We start from the raw sequence: 24,874 nt of genomic DNA, 5'->3' as shown, positions 1-24,874 counted from the left end.
CTCCAGCTGGACCCCGACTGGAATGTGCTGTTGCTCTTTTCACTTTTCCTCACTTGCTTAACTGCCCAGTTAACAGAAGTAATTGGTCTGACCCCCTGGGAGGCTGCTTTCAGATGTATGAGTCAGTGGTCTGAGAGAGAAGAGAGGGGGAAATCTGAGCACAGGAGGCACCCTGCCTACACTGCACCCTATCTCCAGCTCCCACGCAAAGACACAAGCAGAGAGACAGTGTTCCTATATTAAAACAAGCTGCTCATTTCCCTTCTCCCCACATCTGTTTCTCATGCTGGTGGCAGGATATATAACAACGCCTGGTAATAGAGGTAACTGAGGGGGGAGGTTATCGCTCTTTACCACAACTCTGGAATCAGCATTTTCAGCCACTTATCAGAAACACATCCAGGCTTTTGTCTTCAACCCATATACAAATTTAGTGACGTTGTCATGGGAGTTAACAAGGAAAAAGTGGGAGTGACTGACAGAGGTGGAGAGAGGGAGGCAGCTGGTGGGGAGAGAGTGAAGTTTGACAACTGAGAGGAAGGAGCAGATGCAGGCAAGACTTTGTGGAGGGATGGAAAAGCGCAGAGTCTGTGGAAAAATAAAGCATAAATGAAGGAGTGGCTGCTGGTGACGGAACAGATAGATTTCAGGGAATAATCATAGTCAGACGACACTGACATGACGTGGACAACAACTGTCCTCTTGCTGCTTGTGCCTCATCTGCTCTCCTCCACAGTATGTATGATATGCATGTGGTAAATGATTTTAACTTTAGTCAGTCATCTGTTTTGTCACTCCCATTTCTATCATTGTACTGTTTATTTTTGCAGATGACTTTAAATTACTTCAAGAAATGCTGATGCAATCAAAGAGATCTAAGAACTATGAATCAGGCATTGTGGGTAGATCAGGGATTATATTTTTCTTTTCTTTTATTAATTAGAACATTACAATAGTCATTTTGAGTGTGTGTTAAACACAGAAGTATTCATATCCTTTACTTCAGTAAAGTAGTAAGTAAAATTACTCAATTACAGGTAAAAGTAATACATTACTAACAGGAAAATATACAAAGAGGAGTATGTGCTATATCAAATAGCCCCTTTTATGGTGTTATTTAAGATTATTATCACTGATACGGTGTGAACAGCATCTTTGTTGTGGATGGTTGATGTGGAGCTGATTGGATTTTTTTTCTGTTGATTGCTGAGTCCTAAAACTTTGTTCTGCAGTACAATAAAAGTTCAACCATAGACTATAAAACGTTTAACAACAAAAATGAAAAGTTGCTGCACTAGAATTATAAAAAAAGTTGATTTCAGAAAATTCTTGAAACAATTTTTTAAATTTGTACTTTACAAAATTATATGACCAAGTAATATCGAAGTGACAAACTATTTTAAACAAAGGGGGGAGAAAGAATATGAAAATTAAAAATATAAATAAAAATATGTTATAATGAAGAACTGTTGATATATTTAAAAAAAAAAAAGAAGTCAAAACTGTTAAAAAAAATGACATAGATATGAGTTAACAGGAGACAACTTAACTGGTTACATTAATATCGCTTCATAGTATAATAAGTTGTTGGTAAGTCAGAGGATGCATTTTCAGGGTGGCATGAGGACGGGTGCCATAAATATACACATGCACACACCAACACATGTAGATGGGTGTGAGAAACAAGTTCTTTTGAGTTGTTAGACTAGAGGTTGTTTTTCTATTTTTTCTTTTTGTACTTCTTACAAGAATATAAAAATGTAAGGATTTAATTCTAAAATTAGTTGGTAAGTCACGTGTTTTTTTATCATATGTGATGGTTGAGATAAAGTGCAAAATATATAAAATAATAATTACAGATGTCAGATAAATGTAGTTGTGTAAAAAGTATTTTTCTCTCTGAAATGTAGTGGAGTAGAAGTATAAAGTAGCATCAAATGTAAATACTCAAGTAAAGTGCCTCAACATTGCACTTCAGTACTGTACTTGAGTAAATGCACATTTTTACTCTCTACTTCTTGGTACAAGTGTTTTCTTACAGGATTTAAAGACAGGATATTGCAGTTTACACTGTGTGTGTTTGTAGCCAACCAGGGCGTCTGACCTTAAAACTTTGTTGATCTCCAGAAAATATTAAATATTTTCATACACGCATCTTTGGCAGAGGCAGAATCAGATACAGACGCTGGTCAGGACTTTGTTTTGCTCTGTGAAGTCCGACATGGAGGCTGTTACACATAACACATTGTATAACTGCAGAGTTACACATGTGATTTAAACGCTGACCACAGTTCTCTATTTATCACCAGGACACAGGAAACAGTGCTAATTTTAATGAGTCAGAAATAATCAATGAGGACTTCTCCGACACTCCTGACAAAGGCGAGAAACTTCCCAGAGGGGTCAAAGGTCGGGACGCATGCTCCATCCCGTGTGACATCACTGTCAAGCTGCTGCGAGATGAGAAACATTCAATTTGTGGTAAAATGTCTTCCTCTTTCCTGGTGGTATTGTTACATCTATCATCCTCATCTGCTGTTCAGAACGTGTGTGTGTGTGTGTGTGTGTGTGTGTGTGTGTGTGTGCGCGCGTGCGCAGGCCAGTTACAGCAGTCTCTGTTGGGATTTGGACGCAGCACCCGCAAGCTGATCAGGGATGTGATGGAGGAGCAACAGAGAGCCCTGGACATCCTCAGCAGTCAGGTAACATGTTCTGTCTTCTCTCTCAGTAACAGAGTTTCTAGGTTTCTGATTGGCTAGCTGCATGAACACTCTCGTGTCACATTTCCAGGTCACAGAGCTGATGACCAAAGTGCAGACGCTCAGCTCCGAGGTTCAGAGAAGCAACGCTGAGATGTACTCCATCAAACCTGTGCAATCCCACGGTAACTCACACAACAAACACATGCAGTGACCCGACATTTGTACATACCAATACCATCAGTTTTACACATGAACAGTAGTTTACTATGAGGGATGTCTCTGACAGAGCTTTCTAATTGCTGACAAAGAAACCCTGATGATGTCATTGGGGTTATCTCTGGTCTTCAGTCTTTAAATTTACAACAAAAAGCCTGCATTAGCAACTGTGAGCTGTGGAGTTGAAAAACAAGGATGTTAACCAGGCAGAAAGAGTCTAGCAAAGGACACCAAGTGTAGGATCTAGTGTTTTTGGGGTTTCACTCATACTAAGGATTTTAAATGGCGACCGGCTGCGTATCATGCTGACGTTAAAGGACAGCTTTTTGTCAGTGTCTGATGGCACAAGTCATTGCCCAAGCAAGCACCAGGTCAACGATTTCAGAGTGAGACCGGGTTGTCTGACAAACATTTGAGGCGAAAATATCCTGACTTTTCGCCTCTAGTGTATCCAAAAGCACTGGATCCTACAAGTCCCATAATGCAACTTAATAGCTTTGCTCTGTTAGACCCTTCCTGTCCAGCAAATAGCCAGGTCTTCCAAATTCCAAATGTCCAGTTTTGTAACATCCTCATGATGAGTGCACTGATCTTGATGTGTAAAATTATGCCTTTAAAGGGACAATTTGCTCCCAAAATCAAAAATACAAATCTTCTTTCTTAAGGCTCATTTATGCTCAATAATAGATGTGGAGACAGAGATGAACAGATCCTTTTGTCTGTACTCTGCATTCATTTTGTCTGTATTTGTGTATGTCTTGGGAAAGCTTATTGATAAGGATGAAACGGAGCAGTACCACTGGAGGTTGTAGAGGCAGTGTAGCATAGTGTAAGTGAGATTTATTAAATAAAACAAGCAAACAAGACAACAAAAGTCCCATGCTGAGAAGCAGCAGGACCAGCAGTCTCTACACCAGAGGCCTCTCTCCTTTGCTGCTGGCACAGGAGCTCTTAACCGCCTCCTCCATGCCAGGTGCAATGCATCTTGTTAAGTAATGCAGCACACCTGGGCAGATCTACAATGGAGGGGAAAAGGGACACAGCTGTAACAATAATAATACAGTGGTTCCCAACTGGTGGGTTGCTGGTCTATTCTGAATGGGCCACAAGTGACTTGCAAACGTGTCAAATTTGAAAAAAACAAACAAACAAAAAAAACACTCTTTATTTCTAAGAACAGTGAATTTTCGGCACAGCACTTTTATTTTGAAGTGCCATTTCCTACTGTAGAGTGAGTGACTAATGGACAGGTATTTGACAGAGACAGCAAACTAACTTGAGACACGGCCAAACCCATGCATATTAAACTGTGTGGACCTCAAACTAATGACTAAGGAGAACTCTAGACCAGCTGGAAACCACTTTAATATTGTACAGTAATATATGGTGAAATTGGTGAAAAAAATCTCTTCTCTTCATCTTTTAGTGGATGTTAATTTTCATCCTGATGACTAAAGAGTGTTTGCTTTGATTAGGACGAGACTGCAGCGACATCAAGGACAATCTTCTGTCAGTCGTCCCCAAGATCCCCAGTGGCATTTACATCGTCCACCCAGAGAACACAGACACTTCATTTGAGGTAGATATACACTGATAATTTCAGCCATTCACAGTCTCTCACTCAGTCATTACTCATCATATATGTGCTGCAGGTTTTTTGTGAGATGGACTATATGGGAGGTGGATGGACGGTGATGCAGCGGCGGACTGACGGATTAACTGACTTCAAACGATCCTGGGCTGATTATGTTGATGGCTTTGGAAACCTTGCAGGTTGTATGAAGTTACTATAGACATTAACAGACGCGTGTTTCCTGTTTTAAGCTTAAAAAACAACATGAGGAGGAGGTTGAGGTGTGAGGAACAACAGCTGTTGTATACCAGATGTGCCAGCTGACTGCTGCTGAACATCAGTTAACAGTACAGACCTAGACACTAACTGTTTTTAAGACAGACATTAAGATAAACACTACATGGCCAAAAACATCAAACAAGCGCACCAAAGTATACACACAAAGTTGGAAGCACACTCTCATCTAAAATACCATTGTCTGCTGTTACATAAAAGGGGACCTAGTTTGCTTTTCCTTACCTTCTGTCACATATACAGTTTTACTATGTCGAATGTTCATATTAAATGTAGCCCAAGTTTTAATAATGAGGTAAACACATGTAAAAGTAAACCCCTGTGAGCAAAAACCTCAGGCTTCAGACCGTTCTGAATACTCTGTTTCCAGAGGTTTTGTCTACTTTCACAATACGCTGACATCAGGTTGTGACAGATTTCATATGGTCATCTTCTCCAGGCGTGTTACTGCGTGTTTACATTACGTAGCCAACACTGCTACATGTAGCTACATGCTAACATCAGGAAAACATGTAATCTTGGTTGGTGATTTTGTTAATTTCTCCCAAATTTTTGAACCACATTCCTGCTGGAGCATATTCAGTTATAAAGATTTAGTTTAGAAGCTTTCATTGTTCATTTTTAATGGAAGGAAATGCGACTCTATTTCATTACAGTCATTCCCCGAGTACTGTAATGAACGTCCATGGAGAGCTGCTGTCAAACGGATGCGCACGCGGTTCTATTCATAGTGCAACTGTCTGCTTCAGCCCCTGTCAGTAAGCAGGAGGGCTGGGAGGTCCTCCTGCTGCCGACATCGGGTGAAAGTGACACTAAACGATGCTGCTGGGTCTGGAGTGAATGTCTGTCAAACATCCAACTTAAAACTACCTTCACCATGGTGAGGTGGCTGGCTTGAAAGCAGTGTTTTGGACTAAACTGCAGATTGGAGCATGTGCAGTCAGCGCACTTGCTATGCCTACAGTCGGTGCAGTCACAAGAAATGAACTGCACGCAGATGTCCACATGGGAGTCTGCATGACTGCTCACGGACATGGGTGGATGACAAGATTTACGTCACACGGACCAAAGCAGACCCTCGTGGACATGGAAACCGTGAATTGGCCTTAACATCCAAAAACACTAACAAATTAGAGCAGACTGGGCTTTTTCAAGGAGGGGGCTTTAAAGAGACAAATGTAAAAATGGTGCATCTTGGACAGTAGGTTAATACAGGTATATTAACAGGCAGCGAAATGTGTGTTTCGAACATTATAGCATGTAAACACGTTCAAGTAGAAACTCAAAATACAAGCATGAACCTGAAACTGAGCATAATAGGTCCCCTTTAAGGTTTACAGTAGGAGGGTGCTTTGAATGCTATTGCTATATATTTTGTGTAAATGGTCTTACTCTCATGAACTTGCTGCATATTAAACCCATATGATGTTAAATGTTTCTTTAGTGCTATATATACACTATATTTTTGGTTTTAGAAGATTTATTTTATCTATAAGTGAGCATTGTAAGATTTACAGTTGTCTCACTTTGAACGAGCCCTACAAATATCAAATGCTGTGGATTAATTTTGCTCTCGCCAATGTTAATCCTAACAGCACAATCTCTGTTTGTGTGTGTGTGTGTGTGTGTGAGTGTGTGTAGGAGAACACTGGTTGGGTCTGAAAAAGGTGTACCATATAGTAAACCAGAAAGATACTCGGTTCCAGCTCCACATTGCTCTGGTGTCCCATGATGACATCACCTCTTATGCATCATATGATGATTTCCAGCTGGACACTGAAACCATGTTCTTCGGGATACACCTGGGCAGATATGCAGGCAGCGCAGGTAACACTTAATAAATCAAGACTTAGAAAAAATTCACCCTCAGTGACAAATGATTTGCTTTATGAATATTTTCACATGTGCACATTTGCATGCCTGTGTGCCTCTCTGTGTGTGTCTTTGTACAGGTGATGCATTCCGTGGCTACGACCAGGATCAGAACCAGGACACGGCTCCATTCAGCGCCTCAGACGTGGACAACGACGGCTGTAATCCTTCCTGCTCCATCAACAACCGCACGGTGGAGAGCTGCAGCGCTCAGTACAATCACACAGGATGGTGGTTCAACCAGTGCGGCCTGGCAAACCTCAACGGCTCTCCTGAAGATGCAGAGCACAACAGGGGGCAGAGGACACACATCCTGTGGGACACCTGGAGACAGAACGGGGTCCCTCACACCATCAAGTCTGTCACGATGAAGATCAGGAGGATTGCAACCAATAACTGACAGAGAGGAGGAGGAGGAGAAACAGAGGGAGAAAGCACATATTGTATAAGTTGCACTGCATCTTTGTACAGCCTGATGTTTGAATAAAACAGGAAGGAAGGATGGAAGGACGTCTCATTTTCATTTTCATCTCATTTTCACAGAAATATTTCTTTAGTGTGACTTTGCTTTGACTCTGGAATGCAAATATATCTGAAATTATATTACAGTTAACAACATACAGATGAACAAACTCAACTGTAAGCACTCCCCATGTTCCTGTCATACAAATCATAGAGGGTTAGTATGAAAGGCAGCGACCCTGAATGCATCTCAAGCTGAGTACATCTGCACTGAGTCTTAGTTACAATGTGACTGGCAGCAGCAGGTGAAACTGACGCTCCTGGTCGAATGAACTACCAACACATTCCAGTAGACGGTGCTGTGAATCTCTTACAACATAGTGTGTTAGTTGAGACCTACACTGTACTTGAGCTCCCTGCAGGTATTTGTAACATTTGCAATTTTACAATAGACCCTATGGACAAATCTAAAAATATCAGAGGTGATATCTGATGTTTATTTCAGCCCACAATAGTGATTCATTTAAATTTGGTTATTTACTTTAGTTTTCATTTTGATTTATATACCTTCTGTTGTGTATACATGCACTCCTATCTGTTAGGATAGAGGAGGGTGCTGTTTTGTTCAGGTCCCATGGGAAACAGCTGCTGGATTCAGTGTTTTTCCTGTTCCAAATCTGACCAATAATCTGAGAGTGTAATAATTTAAATTTATGAATGTTTATATCAAAGTACAATCTTCAGCATCATCTCACCATCAGCACAGCACACACAGAATTTGAAGCTTTGTGACTGGACTTTTCTTGAAATGCATGTTGGGAATCACCTCAGTTTTACGTCCACAGGTTGGATTGGGTTTCAATGTTTGCAGAGAGAACCAGATGTTTTCTAGCCCAGTTGTTTATCCTTTGTCCTGTTGATTCAACCATTCGACAAGAGTTTCATGTCCGTCCAAGTTTTACTCCATTAGTCTGCTGCTGCCAAACTACTAACTAGACCTAATAGACGCTCTCACATTACCCCTATACTAAAATCCCCTCATTGGCTCCCTGTTGAGTTTAGGATCCAGATCAATTCTCATTCTTACTGACAGAGCATTACACGATCAGGCTCCCTCTTAGGTAGCTTCACCTGTATTCTTCAGCGCTCTCGCTTTGATCAAATATGCTACAATTGTTGTCTGTCCCTCGCGCTCACCTCAAAACACGTGGTGATCGAGCTTTTGTGGCCGTAGCAACCAACATTTTGGAAAGCTCTCCCTGCTCCCTGACGTGCAAATAGTTCTGCTGGCTATGCACTTTTCACTGCATGGCTCACATATGCTCTGTGTATTATTTCTTGTTGTATATCACCCCTGTGAAGCACTTTGTGACCTACGTCTATATAAATACATTTTACTTAATTACTTTCTCCAGCCATCACAAACCTCAATCATCAAGCATCACCTATACTGCCTCTCTAGCTGAGGATTGGTGGCTGTAATGAACACAGCAGCCTCCACAGCATGCCGCCAGGACTTCAGACGGATGATTGTTTTCCTCAGTAACAGAGAAACACATGTTTCAGTTCACTATTTTCATGTGGGTGTCCAACAAACCAGTTATACATCAGTATTTAGGAATTCATATGGCAGATAGAATATAACATTGAATCAGAAACACAACAAAGAAGAGGTATGTCTACTTCAAGTAGAATTATTATTATGCTTATTTAATAAAAGGTGAAGTGAAGTGTAGGTCAGGTTGTCAGGTTGTCAAGGCAACTGCTGCACAGACTGCAACAAAACATCCACATCCAGAGAGGACACTGTTTATTTTTCTTCTCCTCCTTCTTCTCATCCTTTTTAGATGTGATAAAAAAAACAATGCATCAGTACGAAAGTAAAAATAGAAGTATACAGGAAAACAAAAAATGACAGTGAGAGGATGTGTACACAGTTGTAGTGTGTTCAGGGAGTAAAGAAGGGGGCCTCAAAACAAAGCCCTGGGGTGCTCCGATGCTAAGGATGAGGGTGGAAGAGGTGTGTCTGCCCACTCTCACCACCTTGGGTCTGGTGGACTTGATAAGGGGGAGATGTTTTTTTCTCTGCACAGTGCATCTGTTTTTAAAAGCGTCGTATGTTTAGTATGAAAATTACAGCCCGGTCTCACTCGTCAAAGTCCAGCGCTTGGACAGTGACTTGCGGTGTCAGAACCAACAAAAAAAGGCGTTCTTTAACACTGGCATGATACACAGCTGGTTGCTGTTGCAGTTCACACTTGTGTTTACAGCTGACCGGTTGCCCTTTTAGTTTAACGATGCAACAAACACAGACTTTAATCTGAGAGAGTGGTGTTTGCGTCACGTAAGATTCTAAAGCCAAACATTGTTCTTTTTTCCCCCAACCTAACCATGTGCTTTTATTGCCTAAACCCAATCATGTGTATTTGTTGTTGGAAGAAAGAATCAATTTGCGGTGTTGTACTTGTGTAGTGCATGAGACTGTATGTAAGTTTTAATTTCCTGTGAAAAACACAAGTATCTTGAAAGAACAGAACTTGACACGGTGTCCCAGAACGTCAACAACTAACGCACCCAGGGTACCTTTCGTGTCGTATGTGGATGTGGAAAGTCCACGACGGAGCACATCAATATGTGACGAGGTTGGAGTGAGAATGTGTTGGCTGTCAGAAAACAAACAAACAAACAAACAAACAAAAAAATGGAAAACATCCCACCATTGTGTGGCTGATATGAAGAGTGTCCCATGACCACCACATTTCCCTCTAGAGACCAGGACACTCATTTGTAGCACCGAAACGTTCCCCTCCAATCTGCTATCGTCTTATTTCTACACAGTAGCACACACAGATAACTCTATTTGTGTGTGTGTGTATGTGTGTGTGTGTGTGTGTGTGTAAGCATACATTAACCCAGACAATATACAAATACCAGACCACACAAAGAGCCAAGGATCCCAGAGTGTTATCACCAGAATCAGTGGCACTAAAACACACACACACAGAAAAAAATGACTATCCAGGTCAGGTGCTTGCCCACTAAGTGCCCCCCAATAAGTACTGTGTATGTTTGAGCTGACAGTGTTTACCTCCCAGCATTTACCCCCTTTCACACTGCCATCCTCCCTGCGAAATGTGACGCTCTTACGTCATGAAAAGTCCAAAGTGACTAATCTTCAGCAATCAGGGCCTTAAAAGGCAATTTTCACTGCTACAATGGTACATCAAAGACTCTGCTTTATCAGATCTTTGAATGTTGATGTGTCGGCGTGATGTCATGTGAAATTCAGCTTGAAAACAGAGAGGGAGAAGTAATAACATCAGTGACAAAGCTAGCAAGGACAATGAAAAAGGACGCATTAGATATAATGCATTCAAGTGTGTACATGTGTGTGTAATGAAAACACTGGGTGCTGTGACTCACCCTCGACCTGCTGTCGCTTCAGACCACAGAAATGCATAAACACAAACACACTCATATGTATGTATACAAGTGTGTGTGTGTGTGTGTGTGTGTGTGTGTGTGTGCATGTGTGTGTGTGTGTATGTGCACGGTGGGAAGTTGTTTTCCCACACTGGACTGAGATCAGTGGAGAGTGGGAGCACAGAGGAAGTAAAGTCTACTGGGAATTTAAACCCTGAGGAATCTCATCTGCTGTTCATCAGCCATCAGTTTCTCCTGCACACACACACACACACACACACACACACACACACACACTGATAAAACTCCACATGTACTCTAAACACTGTGGTTTAAAATAGAATTTAACAGCCTGAGCTTTAAAACTGTTGGGGAAGCACAATATTTTGAGAATAATCTGTTTTGATTTATGTTCTTAATCATTGCAAATTAGCCTGTATTCTCAAAATGAAAGCAGGGAGTACTTTCCAGAAATTCAGCTTATGCAATTAAGACAAATATAGCCATGTATCACCACTGACCCTCAGTGTGTTCAGTCATAACACTGAGCTGCCCTCCACATCTGTATAGTTCAGTGAGTCGTGTAAATAAAAGTATAGTGGGACCCAGAAGGATGCATTCTTTCTCAAGGACACAGAGACACAGAGGGGGAGGGAGACCGAGAGAAGGAGGGAGAGTCATGCCACAGACACTTGATTACCCCTTCATATGAACCAGGACCCTCTTTTGTTGATCACCTCCGGGGATGAACCACAGCCGACCTGCGGGTTACACCGACAGCCCCAGGGCTCGGAGTCGAGACAACCTGCTGATGTACGATGACTTTGGAGAGGAAAACTGTTGCTCCGGTCGATGGCTCACGTGAGTCTTTCATTTACAGCGCCTTATCAGCCAAATGTGCATGTAGTGGGCAGGTATGTTTGTGTGTTCTTCTTCAGCCACAGGTTTTGTTAGAATAACAGTAGAATTATGGATAACCTTTGGTAACTTAGAGATATATGGATCTTTTGGCTATCTATCTGTTCAATCGTAAGACACTTGTGTAACTGAGGATTGAAAGTATGACATTTCCAAACTTTGGCGTGTACACTTTATGTCTTTTGGTATTTATTTTTAGATTTTTATCCAAACATGTTTCATTACAGGGAAGTTTCTATAGGGTAATGTTTAAAATCTAAACTGGTATATTAGCATCTAATACTGAGACTACAAATATAAAAAGTCCTTGTTTAAGTTTGTGATATATTTCTGTCAGAAATCAGATCATTCAACATTTGACCTTTATTTTATTTTTTGTCATTGAGGGTTTTCTTGTTGGGTATCAAAGGAGTCGTGTGATTTAGAGGGATCTAGTGGCATCTAGTGGAGTGGATTGCAGATTGCAGCCGGCTGAAACTTCTCCTTCAGTGTTCATTGTTATAGAGGTTTTTATTGAGAGCCGAATGATCCGCAGAGGTCTGTTCCTCTCCAAAACAAATGGACAAGGGTGTTGATGAACCGATAAAAACACTGGATGAAGCAGTTTCACGTTACACGTTTTTAGAGGCAGCTCGGAACAACTGAAGTCATCAAATTCTTTTGTCAGTGGACTTTGGCGTCAGGCACAGTTGCAGAGAGACATTGCGATGATATGATGCACCTTGATAGACGGCAGTTTGTAATGCTGCAAGCAAATCCTGTAATATAACAGGCGTCAAAGACTATATGTAATGGAGGTGGGAGGGGAGGTGCATGGGTCAAACAAACTCCAGAGTTCCACCTGGGAGCCCTAACCACGTGCTTTTGCTGCCTAAAACTAACCAAGTGCTTTTGCTGCTGAAAACTGTGTGTGTAACCAGCAAAAACTGTACATTTCCTGTGGAAACGAAAGTATATTTTGAAAAGATACAATGCATGTAACAAGCAGAAATTGCAAACTTGCAAACTGCAAACAGAAAAAAAATGCAAAAAAATTGCCCTATCTAGACCCAGTGTTTGGTTTGTCTGTTCTGGGCTACTGTAGAAACATGGCAGTGCAACATGGTGGAATCCGTGGACAAGGACTTGCTCTCTGTGTAGATATAAACAGCTCATTCTAAGGTCACAAAAATGTGACGATTCTTGTTTTCAGGTGATTATAAAACACACTTATTACATTATATTCCCTTTATGCCCATATATGTATGGGGTGCCGTTTGTAAAGTGTCTCACGCTGAAAATAACATCAACATTTTGCCACATTTAGCTTCAAACAATGTTTAAAAAAGTATTGTGATTTTTTTAACGTCACCTTTTACCACATTTACAGCAATATTTGTTAACTTAGAAATATATTAAATAGATAAATCTAAATATTAAATGTGGCACCTAAATGTTAAATGTTAAATCTAAATATTAAATCTAAATCTAAATGCTAAATCTAAATCTAAATGTTAAATCTAAATATTAAATCTAAATCTAAATGCTAAATCTAAATCTAAATATTAAATCTAAATCTAAATCTAAATGTTAAATCTAAATGCTAAATATAAATATAAATGTTAAATCTAAATCTAAATCTAAATGTTAAATCTAAATGCTAAATATAAAATATAAATGTTAAATCTAAATATTAAATCTAAATCTAAATCTAAATGTTAAATCTAAATATTAAATCTAAATCTAAATCTAAATGTTAAATCTAAATCTAAATCTAAATGTTAAATCTAAATGTTTTGGGTGAAACTAAATATTTAGCTAATATGCAAATTCACACTGCCGGTCACCGGAAGTACCAAAATAAAAGCTCGAGATGGTCAGACTGTTTATAGAATCAAATAACGAATTAAAACCAACTTATCGGGGGAAATGGACACTTGAACATACATTAGCGTGATAATAACTACCTAAAATAACAAGAAACGTGTTTGGAGAAATTTTATTAGACGTGTACTTTGAGTTGTTAGTGTCCCTCGGAGGATTAACAACCTAAGCTAAGCTAACAACCGTCAGTTCTTAGCCCGTTAGCAGTGTCTGTAATGACTCATTAACTCTTAAACGGTCCGTGAAAAAAATATTTTTTCCAGCGGATGTCTTAGTTACAACATGATTGAGCTAGCAAAGCAGTTTTGTGTTGCGATGTGGTATTTATTCAGTTTTGGGAAATCACGATGTCTAGAAAGCACCAGCGGCGCAGCAGCAGCAAAGCTGTCAGGGCGTCATCTGTTGAAATGTCTCCCCTTGTCGGAAACGACGACATTACACTACTCATGTTAGCTCAATCATTTTCTAACTAAGACATCCGCTGTAAAAAATATTTTCTTAACGGACCGTTTAGAGTTAGTGAGTCATTACAGACACCGCTAACGGGGCTAACAGCTAACAGTTAGCCCGCTAATCTCGATAACCATGTTATTAATTTCAGACCGTGATAGTAATGTTTGTTCAGTCATAGTGTTTATAGGCTTTACAAACACCAGATTAGTCTAAAGCGGTGATACAGTGACGTGAAAAACGTGAGATGTGCATATATATATGTAGCTAAACTCCGCTGGTTTTCTACCCGGAAGTATTTGTAAACAACAAGGTGATTCCCTCAGAAGGGACACTAACAGCTCAAAGTACACATCAAATAAAATTTCTCCAAACACGTTTCTTGTTATTTTAGGTAGTTATTATCACGCTAATGTATGTTCAAGTGTCCATTTCCCCCGATAAGTTGGTTTTAATTCGTTATTTGATTCTATAAACAGTCTGACCATCTCGAGCTTTTATTTTGGTACTTCCGGTGACCAGCAGTGTAGATTGCATATTAGCTAAATATTTAGTTTCACCCAAAACATTTAGATTTAGATTTAATATTTAGATTTAACATTTATATTTATATTTATATTTAGCATTTAGATTTAACATTTAGATTTAGATTTAGATTTAGCATTTAGATTTAGATTTAATATTTAGATTTAGATTTAGATTTAGCATTTAGATTTAGATTTAATATTTAGATTTAGATTTAGATTTAGCATTTAGATTTAGATTTAATATTTAGATTTAACATTTAACATTTAGGTGCCACATTTAATATTTAGATTTAACTATTTAATATATTTCTAAGTTAACAAATATTGCTGTAAATGTTGGAAAAGGTGACGCTAAAAAAATAACAATACTTTTTTAAATATTGTTTGAAGCTAAATGTGGCAAAATGTTGATGTTATTTTCAGCGTGAGACACTTTACAAACGGCACCCCATATATATCCGCCTAAATCCTACACAGTGGACCTTTAAATCTCCCAAACTGTAAAATAAAAGCTTGCACCAGATCACTCGGTGTGTTTTTAAGACAAGTGAAGCTGGATTTGTTCTGGTATTACCACCACATATGGAGAATTAATGATTAAATCCTGTTAACTGCATCTTGAGCCTGTCAAACACTTTAGTCCTAGAACATGTGGGATGAAACTGGGAAGTGAAGTGTGGTTTCCAAAAAGCTTTATGTGCTTGCATATAAGTTACGATGTGGACATTAAATACTGTGTTTATGTCTCCCGACTCTCTTGGCAGCCACAGCAGCTCTGAGAGACAGCTCATGGCTCCTCTCAGTGCTGTGAAACGTCGCCAGGCCCTGCGTGGTCCAGCCTACATGTTCTCTGCTCCCTCAGTCAGCCTGTCAGACGTCGAGCAGCGTTTTCTGGAGGCGGCTGAATACGGCAACATACCAGAGGTGCGGCGCATGCTGCTCCAAGTGCCCAACTTGAACGTCAACGCTGTGGACTACATGGGCCAGAATGCACTGCAGCTGGCTGTAGCCAATGAACATCTGGAGGTGACAGAGCTACTGCTGGGGAGGCCGGATTTGTCCAGAGTGGGTGATGCCCTCCTGTTAGCCATCAGTAAGATGTGTGAATCGGTGGATGTGTGTGTAGAGGGCCAAAAATACATGCATAGGGTACTTGCACTGATATACAGTCATGACAACAAAAAGATTATAAATAAATATCTTAACAAAAAGACCATTGTTACATTTTTACAGGAGATTCATGCTCCACAAAATTAGCAACAGCACTGAGGTCAAAGGAGCCACATACCAAACCACACTAACAGCTTTGCTTTGTGTGTGTGTGTGTGTGTGTGTGTGTGTGTCTTGTAGGTAAAGGTTATGTTCGCATCACAGAGGCCCTGTTGTGTCACCCAGCGTTCAGAGATGCCAATCGTCTGACAGCAAGCCCTGCTCAAGCAGACATGTTGGACGACTTCTATGCTTATGATGAGGACGGGACGAGGTAAGGTAGTTAAAGCATCATTAAAAAATGTCGTGGCTTCTGACAGCAGTTTACCACTGCGGCAATAAATACCTAAATTTCCTGACATGTTTAAACACATGACACTGTTTAAAGTGTGTTTTGTGCATGCTGCATGTAACAGAGTCAGACTAATATGTTCACTAACTTCCTGATGTCTTTGCTAGTTGCCTGGCAACAGGCCCTGGAGAGGAAATAAATTGAATTAATGAGATTTAACATGCTCATTAGTGAGCTTTAGAGGTGCTGTTAGATAGATACTCTTCCCTTTGGACAGAGCCAGGCTAGCAGTTTCCTCCTGTTTCCAGTCTTGGTGCTAGGCTATGTTAGCAACTGCTGGTGATAGCTTCATATTTATGTTATCAGTCTTTCGTTAAGAGAGCAATTTAGCTTATAGGGATGACATCTTTCTGAAGGCAGATGCAGAAGTTTATGTTGCCTTGGTTCCCTCGTCGAGAAGCCTAGATGGGATTTTTCTGTTGGATTCTGGATTATTGCAGAAAATAAGCTCTGTGGCAAACAAACCGCCTTTTTAAAGACACATAAAATTCTCAAGTGGGGTATTTACTGATGTATTTCATGTCGTGAAAGTCTCTTAAACTTGTGCCAACCACAGACCTTATTTCAGGCATCTCATCAAAACACCACTGACTTTGAGATGAGGGAACCAGGAGTGGCAAAATGCTAACTTAATGAATTTTGGCACTATGTAAATGGCCTTGTGTGTGTGTGTGTGTGTGTGTGTGTGTGTGTGTGTGTGTGTGTGTGTGTGTGTGCATTCCCACAGGTTCTCTCACGACGTTACTCCAGTGATCCTTGCAGCGCACTGCCAGGAATACGAGATCGTTCACACCCTGCTCAGTAAAGGCGCTCGCATCGATCCCCCTCACGATTACTTCTGTGGCTGCGACTCCTGTAACTACCAGCAGCAGTTTGACTCCTTCAGCCACTCCCGATCACGGATCAATGCCTACAGAGGACTCGCCAGTCCTGCTTACCTCTCCCTGTCCAACGAAGACCCGGTGCTGGCAGCCCTGGAGCTCAGCAATGAGCTGGCCATGCTGGCTAACATTGAGAAAGAATTTAAGGTACAAATGTTATTAAAGATCCCTCAGAATCACCACCAGAATAATTTCTGTCATGGCTGTGCACATCCTGTTAGTGCCCTTAAAACCAGCCTCATCATCAAGTACACAAAAACTATATTTGCCATGTTGCCTCCAACCAGCTGCCAGGAAAAGCTGCCAGTAAACACAAGAACATTTTATGAGCCTTAAGAGAGAAGGCAGAAACAGACAGGGGTCTACATCTTGTACTCCCTGTTGAGACTGTTGGTCTGACACACATATAACAACTATAATTGTTACTGGTCACACAGTAGGCCTGTATGCTCAGGGGTGTCATAATGGGGGGAAAGTGGGAATATCTAGAGCCCAAGTTGGAGGAGGTCTCCTCCAAAGCCTGGGATGAAAGGTTTGGTGTTCGCAAAATAATACATGTATACATAGTGGAAGCTTTGTGACACCTCTCTCGCCCCGCCTATGCAAAGGGCCAAGGATTTGACTGACTGTATTTCCTAAAAATCTAGACCACATTTTCTGTAGAATCCTGATTTTTAAATTGATTTTTACTGGTAGGATGCTGCCAGATGGGTGGACTACACCAGTAAACCCAACATCAAACCATATCTCCTGCAATAGATCTCAAATGTTTTACTAACTTAAGAACATTGTGTTTGTAGAACGACTACTGCTGTCTGTCGAGCCAGTGTAAAGACTATGTGGTGGGCCTTCTGGATCTGTGTCGCAGCACAGAGGAGGTGGAGGCCATACTGAATGGAGAAACAAACTCTGAAGACAGCTACGATCTACCAGGTCGCCCTTCCCTCACACGACTCAAATTAGCCATCAAATATGAACTCAAGAAGGTTAGTATGCTCACACACAGGCCTGTTTTTGGTCCTACAGGAAAGGGTTTCAGCTCTCAGCTCTATCACTACATGATGGTTACAGAGTTTTTCAAAATACCAACAAATAAATGAACAAGTAAAAGTGACTGTAGTGACAAGCTTGAATGAAATACCTTTAATCGTTGGGTTTGGGGTAGTGTATCAAGTATTCATCCTTGTTCTCTTATCCTCTCACCACCTCTAAATTTCCCTGTGTCCTACTCTGTAATGTCATTAGTTTGTGGCTCATCCTAACTGCCAGCAGCAGCTGCTGAGTATCTGGTATGAGAATCTGCCCGGCCTGAGACAACAAACCACTGCTATCAAAATGCTGGTGGTGCTGGCAGTAGCTATAAGCTTGCCAGGACTGGCTGTGGCTTACTGGATTGCTCCGTGCAGCAGAGTATGTAACATGTATGCACATAAATGTCACTCACACAACATCCCACATGCATGAACTGCACATTCAATTTCCCGCAGGTTCTCTCAACCTCCTACTGCTTCATGTTTCTCGCTCAGGTTGGGAAAGTGATGCGAAGCCCCTTCATGAAGTTTGTGGCCCACGCTTCATCCTTCACAATTTTTCTGGGTCTACTGATCCTGAATGCTGCTGACCGCTTCGCAGGCGCCACCCTGCTGCCAAACATGACCCACCATCATCTCCAAGGATTCAGCTCTGACCCGCTGCTGCTCTACCGCATGACCACGACACCCTTCACATGGATGGAGACCCTCATCATTGCATGGGTCATGGGTGAGCATTAGACCATCATGATGGAGGAAAGTCATGTCCTTCTGTGTGTCACATCATGTGTCGCTGTGCTGCTGCAGGTATGATCTGGGCTGAGGTGAAGGAGATCTGGAGTCAAGGGCCGGGGGAGTACCTGGTCGAACCGTGGAACTTCCTGGACTTTGGGATGCTGGCAATCTTCCTCGCCTCCTTCAGCTGCCGCTTCTCCACCCTGAGACACGCTGACTTAGCCCAGACCTATGTACACACACACTACACAACACTGATTAATGTCACACTGCCCCCAGAGATACACTACTTCACACTGGGTGAGCATGCTCACACAACTGCACAGATTAACAGACCGCCACGCTTTAAATAACATAATTTACTTAATATATAAACAGTAGTTAGCATGAGGCGGTACATATACGAGCATGCATTCCACTACAGAGATGACGTCTGTTGACTGTGAACACCAGCAGTCTGCCTGTTTTTATTGGGAACAGGATAAAACAGTAGTCTAATCAAATTCTCAAAAGAAGCTTGAAGACAAATTTGGCAGTGGCTTATTTCAGTGAGTGGTTCCAAAGATTTTTGGCTTGTGACTTCTTAATGGGCCAGTGTGTAAGATTTAGGGGAATTTAGTGGCATCTAGTGATGAGGGCTGACAATTGCAACCAGGTAAAACTGATCCCGGTAAAATTCCTCCGTTCAGGAGATTTTCATCAGGAGCCGAATTATTTACAGAGGTCTTTTACTGTCCAAAACAAACAGACCTGGTGATTAAAATAGGTAAGAACACTGAATAAAGCAGTCTCACGTTACAAATCAGTGTTTCTCCTACACTGTTTGTTATTGCAGACAGGCCGCTCACCCAGCGCCTGGTATGTGTGCTCACCCTATTTCTGATCCAGACCTTCAGGAGGTTTTTACCAGGGGCTGAATTATCTGCAGAGGTCTCTTCATGTCCAAAAAACAAACAGAATAGGTGATTTCAACTGGTAAATACACTGAATAAGCAGTTTTGTGTTACAATTAAGTGCTTCTCATGCTGTTTGGCATGTCAGAGATGGGCTGCTAACCCAGCACCTGCTAATGTGTGCTCATCTCTTTTCTCTGATAACTTAAGCTCTAGACATTCAGGAGGTTTTTACCAAGAGCTGAATCGTCTGCAGAGGTTTCGTCCTCTGCCAAACAAACAGACCCGGGGATTAAAACTGGCAAAAACACTGAATAATGCAGTTTCACGTTAACAGTGTTCTTCAGCACTGCCCTTGTTGCGGAGGGGCTGTAATCTATGATGGCTGATGAAAAACCTTAAATGGTGTCTCTGTCTATCTGTATTTGAAAAACAAAGGTTAGAGACCCAAAAAATGTTTTTTTCTATCCCTATAATCATAATAAGTTCAGGCCCAGTGACTCTGTTACATAAATACTCTGTGAAATGATGAATGCTGTGACCTAATTTAATAATTTATTAAAATGCCCTACCTTAAAAGCATAGCTGCCTTCACTTGCCTTCAAAAAGTAGTATGAATAGCATTACTAAAGTTTACTGACCCATTCACCGTCTCTTTTGCAGCACGCATCTACTGGTTGCCGTCCGATCCCCAGTTGGTATCGGAGGGCCTGTACGCTGTGGCAGTGGTGCTGAGTTTCTCTCGGATAGCTTACATCCTCCCAGCCAATGAGAGCTTCGGCCCACTGCAGATCTCTCTGGGGAGGACTGTCAAGGACATCTTCAAGTTCATGGTCATCTTCATCCTGGTCTTTCTGGCGTTCATGATCGGCATGTTCAACCTGTACTCTTATTACCTGGGGGCCAAGCAGAATGACGCCTTCACCACGTGAGAGACACCTGCATTTGTTTGCACGAGTTTTCTACCCTCCAGCAGCTGTGTATTTAGCATTTGTTATTTCAGCTAGGAAAATCAGTTTGTATAGTCAGTTGTATGATCAGTTTCTTTAAACATTTTGGTTGGTTTTCAGAAAGATGGATGTTATAAAAGCATAATTCACATTCTAGTAATCACTTACATTGAAAAGCTGCTCTTAGGTATTAAAATCATGGATAGTATAGCATCTTCAATTAAATACACTGACAAAAATACCTCACTCTTTATAAGGACTCCAAATTACAGGTTATGGCCTTGGTGTGGACACCAGCTCAGAGGTGCTACCAAAAAGTCCTTTATCCTTCTTAGGGAAGAGATAGAAATATATCAAAATAAAAACAAAATTACAGAAAAGTCAGAAATAAATCAAATAAAATAGAAATTGTCTGTAAGATTTCGATCTTTCTTGTCTCGTTTATCAGATTGTTACCCTTTTGCTTTATCTTGGGACCCACTGCGGAGTCCCGACCCTTGTTGGGAACCAATTTGTTCTCCTTGAGAAGGCGTCATCCATCTTAAACAAGCTTTTGTTCTCTGCAAGTTGTACACATAGTTCAAAATGACCTTAAGACCTTTTATTCTTCCGTTGCTTTTCCCACAGAGCATCTTTATTACATCGTCGCTCTGATGATTAACAGCTTGTTTGAATCCAAAAATAACTTTCCTCTCATCTCCCTCCATTTCCTTCTCTGTGCACCCGTCCAGCCTGGAGGAGAGCTTCAAGACGCTGTTCTGGGCCATATTTGGACTTTCCGAGGTCAGGTCCGTCGTGATCAATAACGGGCACAAATTCATTGAGAACATTGGCTACGTGCTGTATGGGGTCTACAATGTTACCATGGTGATAGTGCTGCTCAACATGCTCATTGCCATGATTAACAGCTCCTTCCAGGAGATTGAGGTTTGTCATCCGAATACTGAATCATGATGTGCTTCAGATACAAGCTCACAGATTTGCACAGCATTTCCTGCCTTCACATGTCGCACATGTTCTTATGTGGTCAAAATACTTTCTATGTAATATGTAGTTTAGACCAGGAGTAAAAATTCAGGTAAAACACAATACTCTAGCTCAGGGGTGTCAAACATATGGCAAGTGGGCCAGAACCAGCCCGCCACAGGGTCCAATCTGGCCCACTAGATGACTAGACTAAGAGGTGCCAGGTTTCAGGAGCAGGTGAAACAATGTGTTGTGATATAACAATGCATACTTACTGTGATCATGTTTACAGATATTGAACATTGTGCCAAATATTGTCAACCAGCAGCTTTAGTTCCAAAGAATCTTTATCAGGAAATGTGTGGATAAATGCACATGTAATGACAGTGAGAAGTAGACTGACTGAATGTGGAAAAACTGAGACATACTGTTGAAATTGCACTTATTTTTCTTAAGATATCTCAGGCAGTTTGTCTGTTTTGTAAAAAAGATGAACGTCTACACAATGTACTTGCAATTCTTTACACAAAAAAAGGGAAAATATTGTAGCTGATGGTACTTATAGGTTATTGTGCAATGGTTTTATTGGTCCAGCCCATCTGAGATCAAATTGGGCTGTATGTGGCCCATGAACTAAAATGAGTTTGACACCCCTGCTCTAGTTTACTTGTCACCAGTGGCAGATCTTCTTTCACGCAACATAAGCAGCCGCCTAGGGCGCTACACAGAGTAGGAGCGCCAAAAATTTTGCCTAGGGCACAGAATGTGCTAGGTCACTGTTTGTCGCTGTTGTTCAACATTAAGATGTATGAGTTACGATTTAGATTTGCACTATAAGTATCAATCACATGTAAAAAACAAACAAACAAACAAACAAACAAAAACAAAACACGTTCCTATTTTATGTATAAACTCTACTGGAATTTTTTATATCTATTAAAAAATCTTTACACATAAATTTGTATTAACTTCATTTGCACGATTTTGATGCACGAATATTATGTTTAAAGTCTCTGCTGAAGAAATAGTTTAACATTTTGGGAAATAGCCTTTTTCATTTTCTAGCCAAGAGCTAGTTAAGAAGATTGATACCACTCCCATTAATATGAAGCTCCAGCCAACAGCTGATTAGCTTAGCTTAGCACAAAGCCTGGAAACAGGTGGAAACAGCTAGCCTGGCTCTGTAGCTTGAAACAGTGACTTCCTTAAGTCTCGCCTGCACAGGAGCAGAGACTCAGCATTCCTAGTCAGGAGCATAACCCCGTGTAAAACCATAACTTAACTCTTTTATACATTGGCTTTTTTTTTTAAACAACAAGATAGTTACCTATTACTGAGCTTCACAGTTGCTGCTGTTTCCCAGATGTTTTTGTTAAAGTAAGCTAACATGCTGCTGTGTGTGGGGCCCATGTGGGTAGTAAATGGGCTGAAAAATGGGCCTTATATCAGACTGTCCACGGTATCCATGTCCATGGGACTTATCCACTTGGGCCCCAGATAAGATGCCCATTTTGGACCCATACTCACTTTGAACCCGTGTAGCCCCAGCGTGACCCATGTGGGGCCAACCCACCCATCTAGGCAATTGGCATGGGGCCAATATGGAACGTGTACAGTCCGATATAGGACCCATTTTTCCAGCCAATTTACTGCCCACATGGGCCCCACATATAAATGTTGTTTGGGTGGCTGTAGCTTATTATTTACCGTACAAACTCACAGACAGCAGTGTTGTTCTGCTCATTTAACTCCCGGCATGAAAGCAAATGAGTGTATTTCCCAAAATTACTTTTCAGTACATCATTGGATTGTGAGTATGGGGCCCATGTGGGTAGTAAATTAGAATATATTTTCTTCCTTCTGTTTCCCTCTTGTGTTTAGGATGATGCTGATGTTGAGTGGAAGTTTGCTCGGGCCAAACTCTGGTTCTCTTACTTTGAGGAGGGAAGGACGCTCCCTGTACCCTTTAACCTGGTCCCCAGTCCAAAATCTATGCTGGGACTTGCGACGGCCATCAAGTCCCTGCTCCTGCAGTACGTGGCAGGACACAGTGAGAAGAAAACGGAGACACAGCTCAACCAGGTACCATGTTTCCGCCTTGACCATGACATTGAGTGGAGCTTTAAAAGGCAGAGCCTGAGCACCTCCCAGTGGATTCACTGCTGCACCACAGGCTCCACCTCAGACCTGAAGTTTAACCTGTGAAATGTCACACTTGTGTTCATTTAAGTTAATTTCAGTTTAATCTTCTAGCTCGGAGCAGGCAAAGATTCAGGATATGGTGCTTCTACAAGGTCATCCAGATATCAGGTATTTACTTCTGCGTGTTTCACATCATGTCAGATAAAAACTAAATTTTTATGTGTCAGCTGTCAGCTCTAGTTACTCTGCCTGCAGAATTAGATTTTATATACAAAATAAATGAAAAGCTCCTTCACTACAACTACCCAACAGTACACTACACTGTTACATTTATAAATTTAAGTACTTCTAATGTTAATTCAGCAATAAAATAATTTTCTGAAGAGTTAGTACTTGTGGATCTTTCTGTCCAAATAAAAATTTGAATGTGGGACTATTTGAAACATTATTTTTTCCCATTTTATTACGCTTTGTATTGTACCTGTTCAAAGAGCAACTTCCCATCTCTGGTTGCAGAAAATCATGAAACGACTGATAAAGCGTTACATCATCAAAGCCCAAGCAGACAAGGAGAGTGACGAGATCACTGAAGGTAAAATCAACACAATGATATTAAAACTGAACTGAGCTTGTTTCAATTTCTATGCCCATTTTGGAAATAAAGCCACTTTTGTCACATCTATAGTATTTTTTTCCACTGAATTGTTAATTTTCCATTTTGAAATGAAACTTATTGTATGTTTTTTTTTTTCCATCAGGTGAGCTGAAAGAGATCAAGCAGGACATCTCCAGTCTGCGATACGAGCTGCTCGAGGAGAAATCACAGAACATGGAGACACTGGACGGACTGCTGAGGAGGCTGGGAGAGATCGGCACACCTTCATAGCAGTGCTGCCAATCACCCCGACTTGTACATAAAAAAACAAAAGCTCAAAGAGTTTTAAGTGCCTGCTCTCAATCATTACATGTAGATACACAAAATATTGATATAAAATAAGAATGTGAATTTGAAATTAAAATGTAGCTTGCAGATGGCATGAGTATGTGTGATTTATCTGTTTATAATGCACACAAAGTAAACTTGTCGGGAGCACATCTTTTAAAGAGAGGATTGCGGAGCCATTTTACTGTCCTGAAAAATAATAGTCCATCATGAGACTTTGTAAGAATATTTACACATTTTAAAACATTTGTGATATACATACAAATTATTTGCATATTTATTTCAGTACAAAAATGCCTGCACCTTGCCAAATCAAGCATACTGTGCTTGCGTTCATATCTGGAACATAAAGAATGATTGAAAGAATGATAAATGTGCAAAATAATAAACATACACTAACAGGTCACTTTATTAGGTACACCTTCCTAGTATCAGGTTGGACCCCCTTTTGCCTTCAGAACTGCTTTAATTC

General features: G+C 40.9%; 2 protein-coding genes across 3 annotated transcripts; both read left to right on the top strand.

Moving 5' to 3' along the window:
- Positions 1-504: 504 nt before the first annotated feature.
- angptl5 (angiopoietin-like 5) lies at positions 505-7,154 on the top strand. The gene is made up of 8 exons (XM_049591775.1): positions 505-735; positions 2,310-2,481; positions 2,599-2,702; positions 2,791-2,884; positions 4,394-4,497; positions 4,571-4,691; positions 6,427-6,612; positions 6,738-7,154. The coding sequence occupies exons 1-8, from the start codon at positions 679-681 to the stop codon at positions 7,055-7,057; spliced, it is 1,158 nt and encodes a 385-aa protein (XP_049447732.1). The 5' UTR covers positions 505-678; the 3' UTR covers positions 7,058-7,154.
- Positions 7,155-11,155: 4,001 nt separating this feature from the next.
- On the top strand, positions 11,156-24,498 carry trpc6a (transient receptor potential cation channel, subfamily C, member 6a). 2 transcript variants are annotated; one of them, XM_049591757.1, is made up of 14 exons: positions 11,156-11,403; positions 15,065-15,393; positions 15,651-15,783; positions 16,589-16,889; positions 17,543-17,728; positions 17,988-18,152; positions 18,269-18,503; positions 18,581-18,808; positions 20,065-20,329; positions 21,083-21,278; positions 23,199-23,399; positions 23,558-23,627; positions 23,976-24,051; positions 24,218-24,355. In XM_049591757.1, the coding sequence occupies exons 1-13, from the start codon at positions 11,288-11,290 to the stop codon at positions 24,035-24,037; spliced, it is 2,487 nt and encodes an 828-aa protein (XP_049447714.1). In that variant the 5' UTR covers positions 11,156-11,287; the 3' UTR covers positions 24,038-24,051; positions 24,218-24,355. The 2 variants fall into 2 exon arrangements, with proteins under 2 accessions (XP_049447714.1, XP_049447713.1); XM_049591756.1 differs by having other exon boundaries at positions 11,158-11,403; positions 23,571-23,627; positions 24,218-24,498.
- Positions 24,499-24,874: the final 376 nt, after the last annotated feature.

This window comes from Epinephelus fuscoguttatus, linkage group LG12 (genome assembly GCF_011397635.1).
Source record: "Epinephelus fuscoguttatus linkage group LG12, E.fuscoguttatus.final_Chr_v1".
Lineage (NCBI taxonomy): Eukaryota > Metazoa > Chordata > Actinopteri > Perciformes > Serranidae > Epinephelus > Epinephelus fuscoguttatus.
The sequence above is the reverse complement of the archived record's forward strand: the minus strand, read 5'-3'. Positions and strand labels throughout refer to the sequence as shown.